The sequence below is a fragment of the Eretmochelys imbricata genome, chromosome 7 (assembly GCF_965152235.1).
Source record: "Eretmochelys imbricata isolate rEreImb1 chromosome 7, rEreImb1.hap1, whole genome shotgun sequence".
Taxonomy (NCBI): domain Eukaryota; kingdom Metazoa; phylum Chordata; order Testudines; family Cheloniidae; genus Eretmochelys; species Eretmochelys imbricata.
In genome coordinates, this window is record NC_135578.1 from 48368457 (window position 1) to 48381175 (window position 12719).

General features: G+C 53.5%; 1 protein-coding gene across 1 annotated transcript; it reads left to right on the forward strand.

Moving 5' to 3' along the window:
• Positions 1–1348: 1348 nt before the first annotated feature.
• On the forward strand, positions 1349–4353 carry HYAL1 (hyaluronidase 1). Its single transcript, XM_077822069.1, has 3 exons — positions 1349–2257; positions 3633–3722; positions 4033–4353. The coding sequence occupies exons 1-3, from the start codon at positions 1349–1351 to the stop codon at positions 4351–4353; spliced, it is 1320 nt and encodes a 439-aa protein (XP_077678195.1).
• Positions 4354–12719: the final 8366 nt, after the last annotated feature.

The following is a 12719-nucleotide window of genomic DNA, read 5'->3' on the forward strand; positions in this document are numbered from 1 at the left end:
GGGGTGCAGGGTCTGGCCAGGAGCTAGAATGAGGGAGGGAGCTCAGGGTTGGGGCAGGAGGTTTGGGTGTGGAGCGCTTACCTGGGCAGCTCCCATTTGGTGCGAGGGTTGCAGGTGGGAATGCGGGTGTGTGTGTGTGCAGGATCTCCCATTTGGTGCTCAGGGTGGGGGTGGGGATGTGGATGTGGGGGGGTGCAAGAGACAGGGCATGGGGTGTGGGGGCTGGGTATGTGTGGGGGGTGCAGGAGTCAGGGCAGGGGGCTGGGGGTGTGTGAGGAGGGTGCAGGAGTCAGGGCAGGGGGCTGGGGGGGCTGGGTATGTGTGGGGGGTGCCAGAGTCAGGGCTGGGGTTGTGGGGGGGGTGCAGGGGTCATGGCACGGGGCTGGGGTGTGTGGGGGGTGCAGGGGTGAGGGCAGAGGGCTGGGTGTGTGTGAGGAGCGTTCAGGGGTCAGGGCAGAGGGCTGGGGGATGTGGGGGGTCCAGGGTCAGGGCAGAGGGGTGGGGGTATGTGAGGGGGGTGCAGGGGTCAGGGCAGAGGGCTGGGGGTATGGGCTGGGGTCGTGGGGTGCTCCCAGCCCCCTGCCCTGAGGGGCTCACGGCAGGGGGCTGGAGGGGCTATGCAGATTCCACCCCCTTCCCCAAGGTCCCCGCAGCAGAGAGCGCGCTGCGGCTCCGCTTTTCCCTCTCCCCCTCTGTAGCAAGGGCCGTCAGCTGATCAGCGGCAGGGAGGGAGAGAAGGAGGGGCAGGAACCCAGCAGGCTGGGGGAAGAGGCAGGGGGAGGGGGAAGCTTGCCTGCCCTGCAAGGAGAGAGCGGTGGGGGGAGAAGAGTGGGCCGGGTAGGGCAGGATTTTTAACTGCACGCCCGGCAGACAGCAGCGTGCCATTAAAAATTGGCTCGCCTGCCGTCTTTGGCACACGTGCTGTAGGTTGAGGACCCCTGTCCTAGGGGAAGAAATGTGCGGGGGAGGGAATAGGACCCACTGACACGTCAGCCAAGGTCATGGGGAGGGCAAAGCTCTGGAGCCAGTGCCAGGCCTCCCACCGCAAGTCCTTGCGAAAGCCAGCAGTTTGATCCCAGCCCTCGCTCCTCTGCGGGGAGAGTCTGGGAGTTATTAGGAGGGAGGAGGCTGTGACAAGCCAGCAGGAATTAGCTTTGGAAAGTTGACAGCACTCGGCTCCCCTGGGGGCAGCAGGAATCCACCCTCCGTCTCTCCCAGCTTCCCCATCCCTCGGGGGCTGCCCGGGCTTCCATTGAGATTTCACTCTCCCAATTTGAGGAGCAGGGCCCCCAGGAGCTCTCCCGAGGCCTCAAGGTCTAGACGCCAGCCATTGGCAGGCAGGCTCAACATGGTGGCCGCCACGTTCCTACTGCCCTGGGCGTGCATGCTGAGCCTGGCCCCGGTGGCTCAAAGCACGGCAGGTGGGGGCCCTGTTCTCTGGGACCGCCCCTTCGTCACGGTGTGGAACGCCCCAAGCCAGGAGTGCGGCACAAAATACCATGTGCCCCTTGACCTGGGGGTCTTCGACATGGTGCTGAACCGCAACGAGTCCTTCCTGGGCCAGGAGATCGCCCTCTTCTACAGCAACACGCTGGGCCTCTATCCACACTACACCCCGGAAGGGACAGCGGCCCACGGGGGCGTCCCCCAGAACGGCAGCCTCCAGGCCCACCTCGGGAAGGCGCGGCATGACATCCAGGCGGCTATCTTGGAGCCAGGCTTCCGGGGCCTGGCGGTGATCGACTGGGAGAGCTGGCGCCCCGTGTGGGCTCGGAACTGGGATGCCATGGAGCTCTACAAGGAGAAGTCCCAGGAGCTGGTCCGGGAGCAGCACCCCGACTGGCCCCCAGACAGGGTGGCTGAGGAAGCTGAGGAGGAATTCGAGCAAAGCGCCCGGGCCTTCATGGAGCAGACCCTGGCGCTTGGCAAGAGCCTGCGGCCTGGGGGCTTCTGGGGTTTCTACGGCTTCCCCAGCTGCTATAACTATGATTTCAAAGCTGCCAACTACACAGGGGAGTGTCCCGCCGTGGAGCAGCAGCGGAATGAGCAGCTCAGCTGGCTCTGGAACCAAAGCCGGGCGCTCTACCCCAGCATCTACCTGCCCAAGGAGCTCCGGCTGACAGACCAGGTTGACAAGTTCGTCCGGCACCGTGTGGCCGAGGCATTTCGGGTGCAGGGGCAAACGGGGACCGGCAGCCTCTCAGTCCTACCTTACACCCGCATCCAGTACGACTTCACGGAGGACTTCCTCTCGCAGGTGATGCCGCCCCTCCCCAGCATTGCCAGGCCCCCCCCCAAGGCATGCCACCTGCTCACCTCTGCCGAGCTCCCAATGGCCCAAGTCTGGCCTGTCCCAGGGGCCTGCAGGGTCGGAGCTGGAGCCCGCTGCTGCTGAGAGAGGGGGCACCAGGCAGGACATGTGGGAGGGCATCCCCTAGCTGCCAGGCAAGGGGGCTGCAAGAGGCAGAGGCCAGCTTTAGGGGCAGGGGTGTTTCCCATCTTCTAGCCCAGGTCCTCTCCCCCATTGCTTACCATTGTCACCCAGGGCCAAGGAGCAGCTGTTGGTGGGGAAGGGGTAGAGGGAGGAAGTCTGGCAGGATGAAGTCAGTTTGGTGGAGTGGGGGGTGGAGAAGCCTTGGAGGGCAGAAGGGGGATCCATAGGGATCCCAGCGGGAGATGTGTGAAGGACAAGGGCCATATCCGGGGCCATGGGTCCAGAGGAGAGTGATGCTTTCACACAAGACAAAGGTCTGGGCTCCTGGAGGGTTTCTCTACATTTGGCCTGTTTCAGGCTATTCCCCTGCCTTTTCCTTGCACGTCCAGGAAAGAAAATACTCCCAACTCAAGCAACTCTTCGCCACGCTCCCCTCCCAGCTTAGCAGAGATCTGTCTTTGTTACACTGCTGTGGCCGCAGTGGTCCCGGGTGGTTATCCAGCAGCTGGGGCCTTGCTGGGTTGTTTTTGAGTCAGGTTGTTTATTTGCAAAGAATGGGCACAAAGTCCAGCTTCCCTGAATAGAAAGAAACAAACAGCTGGCAGTTTCCTTACTGAGAAATCCCCAGGCCTGCCTCTTCAGTCAGTGCTGGGCCCACTGAGCTCTGACCCTCTGCTCTCTCAGGGCCATGACCCCTCCCTGCCTGTTGGCCACCTCTGCTCTAGCACCCCCTCACAGCTTGCCAAACCAGCCCCTAGCCCCTGCATTTGCCATCAGCCTGCACAGCTTACCTTCTGATCAGGGCTTGTCATTGCCTTGGATGGTGGCTTCTGTTGTTTCCAGCTATGTCACTACATAAAGGGGCTTAATTGCTCCTTCCCTTTAGCCTGCAGAAAGGTCACTTTAACCTGGAGTGTGATTGTAGATCAAAGCCCCGCTTGCCAGCAGTCATTAACACCTGTCAGCTTTGCATGTGGGCACTGAGGCCATGACACTATCTTTGACCCACCCCGCTCACCTGGAACAGAACCACAGAGGTTCCTCAATCTGGCTTGAGGCTGCGGGTGCTGGTGGTTGTCTCCTGTTGTGCCGGAAGGGGGAGATCTGTGCGGGAAGGATGCATGCAACAGCCTTCAAACCCTCCTAGATGTTAGTAGCTGAAGCTGTTATCTTCATGGTGATTCTCTGCTTCTTGCAGGAGGACTTGGTCCATACCATTGGGGAAAGTGCTTCTCAAGGTGCCTCAGGGGTTGTGCTGTGGGGCAGCGAGGATTACAGTCACTCACGGGTGCGTTCCGTGGGGGGCTACGGCTGCTTCCAGGTTGGGAATGGGAATCCTGGCTGGGGTGTGGATGCTCCTGCACTCAGATGATGGGAAGATGTCGGGGGGGGGGGGCTCTCGCATGGTGTGCGACTAGCAGTTCCCAGGTGTGTGTGATGCTGAGAGTGGGAGCCCTGGGGTCTGGCTCCCCCTGCACTCAGGAGCTGGGAGGGTGGGTCCCGGGGGGACTGTGTGGAAGGGGAGCACATCAGGAAAATGGGCCCCTCCTCTCCCCTGAGAGAGCCCTGCCTGGGCCCGTACTGTGTCCCCCCTACAGGAATCCTGCCTGGCACTGAAGGAGTACGTGGACAGGAGCCTGGGCCACTACATCGTGAACGTGACCAGCAGCGCCTCACTGTGCAGTCTCACGGTGTGCTCCAGCCATGGGCGCTGCGTACGGCGGGCTGGGTACCCCGATGCCTTCCTGCACCTCAGCCCCTCCAGCTTCACCGTCCGGAGGCACCGCAGCTGGCCCCACCTCCGCCTGCAGGGACAGCTGGCAAAGCAGGAGCAAGCCAAGCTGGTGGAAGAATTCAGCTGCCAGTGCTATGCTGGCTGGGCAGGGACCCGGTGTGAACGTGAGGGCAACCGAGAGTGAGAGCCTCAGCGGAGACACCCCTGTATGCACCCCACATGGCCCCATACATCCCATGTAGCCCCATACAGCTCACCCTTGACATACCCACAGCCCACATGTACACCCCCACATGGCCCCACGCATCCTACATGGCCCCATACACCCCACCCCGACACACCCACACCCCACATATACATCCCCATGTGGGCCCACACACCTTATGTAGCCCCATACAGCCAACCCCTGAAACCCCCCCCCCACATGGCCCCCATGCACTCTACCCCAAAATGCCCCTCCCCCCCATGGCCCCATTACACCCACATGGCCACGTCACCCTGAAACACGCTCAAACACCAATATGGATACAGTCTGGGATGCAGTTAATTCCTTTCTGTCATGTACCCCTCACATAGTGTAACTCTGTGCTTCATAACAGGAAACATGCATGATATGTGGAACCCCATCATAAACCGACATGTAAGTGTCAGATCCATCCTATGCTAAAACCACCTCACAGGGAGGTGTGTACCATGTATAGAGATCTCTGTCATGTCCACAACGGAGAGAGTCATAGCCCAAAATGTGTGCTGTAACTAGCAGCATGCAAGGGCTACTGCGGTGTAAGCCTCCTGCACTGAACCATTCAGTGTGGCTGTTAAACAACCCCTGCCCCATGGGCCCATGCACCCTACGTGGCCCGATACACCCCACCCCTGGAACACACCATACGTATACACAGCGCCAGGCAGGGTAGCAAAGTGCAATTCAAAATGACGCACAGCACCTGGCTGAAGCGATCATTCCAAAATAAAAATAAATCACAGACTAGAACCATGCAAAGAATTCACATGCCACCCTCAAGAGCCAATCAAATGGCTTTTTGTTTGCACAAGTGTAAGTGTGTGATGGCCCCCTCTTGGCTGATACCCTGGGAACTGAACAGGAGACCTCCAGATCTAACCACATGAACAACTGCAAGCTTGAGCTGAAGAGTCCAGGTGTCTTAGCAGGGCCTGTGAACTGAATGACCCATCCCAGCTGTGGATGTACTACAGGACTTGATTTGAACCTGCAGCTTATAACATCACTGCTACAAGCCTGAACTGAGAACTTTGCCATTACTGTATGTAATTGATTCCATTTAACCAGTTCTAGCTCTCATCCATATGTCTTCCTTTTTATGAATAAACCTTTAGATTCTAAAGGATTGGCAACAGCATGATTTGTGGGTAAGATCTGACTGGTATATTGACCTGGGTCTGGGGCTTGGTCCTTTGGGATCGAGAGAACCTTTTTTCTTTTACTGGGGTATTGGTTTTCATCACCATTCATCCCTATAACAAGTGGCACTGGTGGTGATACTGGGAAACTGGAGTGTCTGAGGGAATTGCTTGTGTGACTTATGGTTAGCCAGTAAGGTGAGATCGAAGTCCTCTCTGTCTGGCTGGTTCGGTTTGCCTTAGTAGTAAAGGACCCCCAGCCTTGAGCTGTAACTGCCCTGCTGTAAGCAATTTGTCTTGAATTGATACTCTCAGTAGTGTCCCGCCAGAGGCCACATTGTTACAGTAGGGATAGGGTCCAGAGTGACCTAGACAAATTAGAGGATTGGGCCAAAAGAAATCTGATGGGGTTCAACAAGGACAAGTAAAGAGTTCTGCACTTAGGATGGAAGAATCCTATGCACCGCTACAGGCTGGGGACCTACTGGCTAAGCAATAGTTCTGCAGAAAAGGACCTGGGGGTTATAGTGGATGAGAAGCTGGATTTGTGTCAGCAGTGTGCCCTTGTTGCCAAGAAGGCTAAAGGCATATTGGGCTGCATTAGTAGGAGCATTGCCAGCAGATCGAGGGAAGTGATTATTCCCCTCTATCTGGCACTGGTGAGGACACAGCTGTAGTATTGTGTCCAGTTTTAAGCCCCCCACTACAGAAGGGATGTGGACAAATTGGAGAGAGTCCAGCGGAGGGCAACAAAAATGATCAGAGGGCTGGGGCACATGACTTATGTGGAGAGGCTGAGGGAACTGGGCTTGTTTAGTCTGCAGAAAAGAAGAGTGAAGGGGGATTTGATAGCAGCCTTCAACTACCTGAAAGGGGGTTCCAGAGAGGATGGATCTAGACTGTTCTCAGTGGTAGCAGATGACAGAACAAGGAGTAATGGTCTCAAGTTGCAGTGGGAGAGGTCTAGGTTGGATATTAGGAAAAACTATTTCACTAGGAGGGTGGTGAAGCACTGGAATAGGTTACCTAGGGAGGTGTGGAATCTCCATCCTTACAGGTTTTTAAGGCCCAGCTTGACAAAGCCCTGGCTGTGATGATTTAGTTGGTGTTGGTCCTGCTTTGAGCAGGGGGTTGGACTAGATGACCTCCTGAGGTCTCTTCCAACCCTAATCTTCTATGATTCTATGACATGGTGCTGGTGAGGGGTGGGTAGCAAAAGGAAGACCAGGTTAGGGATGCAAGCAGGTAGCTGCAGGAGGTGTGATTTTGCAAGGGGATGACACTGAGGGCTCTAGGTATGTTTACACTGCAGATGGGAGTGAAGTTCCCAGTCCAGATGGACAGGCGCATGCTAGCTCAGCTGGAGCTAGTGAGCTAAATACAGCAGGGTGGGCATTATGGCACAGGCTAGTCAGACCATGGCTTGTATCACTGCCCATGCTGCAACGTCCACACTGCTATATTTAGCACACTAGCTCAAGCGAAGCTAGTGCATGTCTAGCTGCTGCTCCCAGCTGCAGAGTAGACATACCCTAAGGGTTACCAGCTTTGCTCCCAAGACCCAGCCGATGTTGGATTCCCTCATAAACACTGAGCTGGGACAAGCTGGACACCTCAGCTCCTGGGTAGAGCTTTCCACACTGGAAAGTTGGTGGCTCATCTGGAGGAGGTGAAATCAACAGACTCCCAAACCCAAGGCTTAGGAAGTGACCAGCAGGATGACTCATTGTTTAGCACTCCTGTGCCTACCCCCACTCCCCCAAGTAAGGTCAATGGAATGCTGGGCTTGTCAGACCTACACGGTAGCACTGAAAGGGGCTGATGTGTGTGTGTGTGCTGGGAGCGGAGGAGGAATAGCATCCCACCAGACACCATCTTGTCTTCTGCAGACTAAACACCATCCTGTCTGGAAAGGCGAGTCCACAGAGCCTCATTGCCAGCAGGTTCCTTCCTCAGAGCACTTCAAAGGTCACTGGGAGGATGCTACTCCAGCTGCTGCACTAACTGCTAAACAGGGGGCAGGAGACCATATTGATAGGCCTTAAGATCAAAGCCTTTGGATTGGGTGTCAGTGGGTTGGGCCAGGCCAGGCTGGGCCAGGCCATGTGTCAATGGGCTGGGCTGTGTGTCAATGGGCTGAATGTCAAAGCACTTGGCTGGGCACGGTGTCAATGAGCTGGAGGTCAAAGGACTGGGCTGGGCTGGATGTCAAAGGAATGGGCTGGGCTAGGTGTCAATGGGCCAGATGTCAAAGGACTGAGCCAGACCAGGTGTCTAGGTCCAGGTCAGGTGTCAATGGCTGGATGTCAAAGGACTGGCCCGGGCTGGGTGTCAATGGGCTGAAAAGGACTGGGACTGGCCCGGGCTGGGTGTCAATAGGCAGGGCTGGGTGTCAATGGGCTGGGCCGGGCTGGGCTGTGTGTCAGTGGGCTGGGCTGGATGTCAATGGGCTGGGTGTCAATGGGCCGAGCCAGGAGTCAATGCACCATGTGTCAATGGGCTGGGCCATATTTGAATGGGCTGGGATGGGTGTCAATGGGTTGGGTGTCAAAGGGCCAGTCAATGGACTGGGCAGGGCCGGATGTCAAAGGACTGGGCTGGGTCGGGCATCAATGGGCTAGGCTGGGTGTCACTGGGCTGGGTGTCAATGGACCATGTGTCAGTGGGTCAGACTATGTGTCAATGGGCTGGGCCAGGTGTCAATGGGATGGGTGTCAGTGGACTGGGCAGGTATCAATGGGCTGGGCCCGGTGTTGTAGAGCTGAAGAATGCAATTGTTTCTTTTTAATTACTATTATTATTAAGACTTTATTAATATGATTTTATTTTGTATCAAATGAACGAACAGAACTTCATGAGTAAAGCTTTATGAATGAAACAGCGTTCATTCATAAAACCAGCTATCGCAATAACCAGCTAAATGGCAATAAAGCCGCTTGTTAAGTCCCCACAGTTCACGCTTATTGAAACATTGTAACCCCTGTTTACTGTTTGCCTCCCAACATTGTAAATTGTTCATTACACTTATTTTGCTAAGACTCCATATTGTAACTAAAACTCCATTTTGAAATACTTACTCCATTTCGCAAAACCCTGCTGTAACCTTATTAACTTAATTCAGATGTGTGAATGAGGTATGCATGGATGATGGAATCAACCTCCAGCCCCAGCCTGTCCTGGTAAAGTGAAGTGCACACACCAACAGCTGAAGATGCAGACAACAGCCCTGACAAAGTGAGAAGAATCCACCTAAAAGAAAAGAACAAAGGTGCAATTGAAACAAGATCAAAGTCAGGTCCAAGGCTGAAAGTCACGCCTGCAATTGACAGGTAATCAATCACACAATACCCAGAGGCAGCGTGACACAGCAAGACCCATAGACTCTTGTTCAAACTAAGGCCTATAAAAAAAATGGGTAAGATGAAAGACTTTGGGTAACATTCTGCTGCCAACATCGAAGGGAATCGGTGTGCTCCCGAAAGAGACATGGCTCTTTCTCGTGCCCGGCTTTCCTGGCCAGTTAGCCACCACGAGCTGCGAACCCAAGCTGCAAAACCAAGCTATGGACTCAGGCTACATTCAGGACTGGTAACTATACAGCAGCTGCAGAATATTTGGGGTGTGTGTGTGTGTGTGTGTGTGTGTGTGTGTGTGTGTGTGTGTGTGTGTGTGTGTGTGTGTGTGTGTGTGTGTGTGTGGGTATTAGCTATTGGTTATAAATCAAATTGTGTTCTCATAATAAACGTGGCATATTGCCTTGTCCCCTGAAAAGATCCTGTGTATTTTTATCAACATAACAGTGTCAATGGACCAAGCTGGGCCATGTGTCAGTGGGCCAGGCTGTGTGTCAACGGGCCGGGCTGGGTGTCTATGGGCTGGATGTCAATGGGCCAGGCTGGGCCAGGCCGGGCTGAGTGTCAATGGGCCAGGCTGGGTGTCAATGGGCTGAATGTCAAAGGACTGGGCTGTGCTAGGTGTCAATGGGCCCAGCCAGGTGTCAATGGGCTAGGCTGGGCTGGGCCAGGTGTCAGTCGGCTGGGCTGGATGTCAATGGGCCGGGCTGGGGGTCAGTGGGCTGAGCCAGGAGTCCCTGAGCTGAATGTCAAAGGACTGGGCCAGGCCAGGTGTGAATGGGCTGGGACGGGTGTCAATGTGCTGAGTGGGGCCAGGTTGTGTGTCATTGGGTTGGGCTGTATGTCAATGAGCCAGGTCTCAATGGGCTGGGCCGGGTGTCAATGGGCCGGGTGTCAATGGGCTGGGCCAGGCCATGTGTCAATGTGCTGGGCCAGGTGTCAATGGGCCAGGTGTCAATGGGCCTGGCTGGGTGTCAGTGTGCCGGGTGTCTATAGGTTGGGCTGGGTATCAATGGGCTGGGCTGGATGCCTACGGGCCAGGCCGTGTTTCTATGGGCTGGATGTCAATGGGCTGGGTATCAATGGGTCGGGCCGGGTGTCAGTGGGTTGGGTGTCAGGGTGGATTTGCTTTAAATCAAATTGATTTAAAACATTATTTAAATCATTAGTCAGGAAGACTCGATTTAGTCATGGATTTCTACATAAAAGTGCATTCTTGTTGGTTGCTATAACCTTAATACCTATTCTTCACAACTCAGAGACAGATGTAGTTTTCATTTTTAGAAGGTACACACTATACATTTTTAAAGTGATTTATTTTGGAAACTTTTCAGATTAGTTTTACAGCTATATCAGAAAATGAATGATTGTTTGTTATTTCATTTACCAAAGGTAGTCGAAGCAGATATTTATGAAGTCATTGGGAGTTGAACTATTTCCAATTCAACAGGTTAATCATTAATATTTGGAGGATTTTCTTGCCATGCTGTATTAGGAGGAGAACATCACCAGACAGACATTTAAATTGTTTTATTTAACTCAAACAACATTATGTATTCTTGATTTTTTTCTTCAACAGCAAGCATATAATATTTTAAGAAAACAAGCATATGAATTTTTGAATTTAGTTAAACATTCAAGTTTTTTAAAATCAGGTTTGTTTTTGTTAAAATTGTTTTTAACTAAAATAGTTAAATGAAATATTTAAAAAAAAGCGACAAAAATTAAATCAATTATGTCAGCCAGGTCAACATGAGAAACTTAAAATATTGGCTTCTGCCGCTAACTCAGTCGTCTTCACCTTCATTTTCCTGTTTGTTCATCATCTGGAAAAGAAAAACAAGCTTTCCTGCTTTTTCAGGTCCCAAACAATTTCTCAAATTGGAATGAATTAGTCCAAAGGAAGAAAATATTCTTTCTACACCGGCAGAAGAAGCTACTGCTGTTAAAAGTGAGATTATCCCTTTAAAAGTCTCTGAATCCAAGTGCTTATGTGACTTCCACCAGTTCACTGGTGTGACTTTCTTTAAAACATCATCAGTAAATATATATTCCTTGAATGGTTCACCCTTAGCTCTGAAGTTTATTAGTTGGCATTATGGAGGGATAGTTGGGATTATGGAGGGTTGATTGCTGGATGTCCATGTCACAGCCAACTCCTCTTCTTCAGCAGTTAAGGTTTGACCCTGGTACCAAGTATCGAGAATATTTGCAAGAAAATGAGCTGCAGATAGTGCTTGTCCCATTTGTTTTTTTAATGCTCGTAATGTAACTCCGTCATTGCATATTTCTTTTTTTTAAGATCTCACTCAGTTCCTTCCAAATTTCACCAGTTTCAGCAATAAAACAGCTATTTCTCTGCATTTTGTTCAAGGCTACAGAAATGGGCTTCAGGGTACTCGGCATGTGTTCAACATTTCTCTTAAGCCCAATGTTGAGAACTTTGGCTGTGACAGTGCCATCTATTTTTTCACAATTTTGTTCACAAACTGTCATCAGATTAGGCCAGTTCTTGATCTAGTGCTCAAAGCAGTCCACTCCTGAGTTCCATCGCACGTCTTGTGGGACAGTTAGTTTGGTTTCTCCCACTGTTTTCAGAGCAGCTGCTGCAAAGTGGTTGTTACGGAAGTGTTTTGCAATTTCAACAACACTAGCCTTTATTTCTGGAACACCGAAGTCTTTGGCTAGGAGGTGCATCAAATGAGCACTGCAACTGTATGTTGTTAGCTTGGGACTCTCTTCACTCTCTTCTAAATTTCTTCTCATCTTGGACACATTTGCAGCATTGCCTGTAACCAAGCTGCGTACTAGATATTTGATTTTTTTTCAGTTTGTTATAGCTTTTACTGCTACTTCTTGTAAGTATTCTGCTGTGTGTGCATTTCCTGATGTATCAGTTGTTTCTGTAAGGAAGACATTCCCTTCTTCTGTTGTCACACAAGCACATACAACAGGAACATTGTGGACATTGCTCCACCCATCAAGACTCAGGTTAACAACTTCACCCTCTAGACCTTTTGCACACTGATCAATTTCTCTTTCATACACTTTATCCAGCAATTTGCCTGTGACATCTGCTCTGTTGGGTGGACTGTATCCGATTAAAAAGCTGATTAAAAAAAATCATTGATGCTTAGCCACCCTGCCAGGTGTCAAAGGGCTGGGCCAGGTGTCAATGAGCTGGGTCAGGTGTCAAAGGGCTGGGTCGGATGGGGTGTCAATGGGCCCTGTGCCAGGTGTCAATGGGCCAGGCCAGGTATTAATCGGCTGGGCCGCCTGCCAGTGGCTCCTGTGTCAATGGGCCGGGCCTCAGAAGACTAGCCCCTGCTATGGACCGGCTGTCAATGGGCCGTGCCGGGTCTCTCTGGGCCGGGTATCAATGTGCTTGGCCGGGTCCATGGGCCGGGCCGGAGCGAGCGCGGGGAGGGCTCCCCTCACACACGGCCGAGGAGCGGGTTCAGCGCCCGCCGCTCGGCAGCCTCCGGCCAGCAGGTGGCGCTGTGTCTGGCGCCGGGGGAGAGCGACGGGACGGAACGCGCGACCAGCAGCGCGCGGCGCCGCCATGTCAGTACCGGGGCCCTGCGGGGGGGTGGAACGGCGGGGAAACGGGGCCCTGCCCCATAGCGCCCCCGTTCGGGCTCTGAGCCGGCCTGGCAGCTGGGGGGGGAACCCCTGGACCTGCCCCATAGCGCCCCGTTTGGGCTGTGACCCGGTCGGGCAGCTGGGGGGGGAACCCCTGGCCCTGCCCCATAGCGCCCCCGTTCGGGCTCTGACCCGGCCTGGCAGCTGGAGGGGGAGAGCCCCTGGCCCTGCC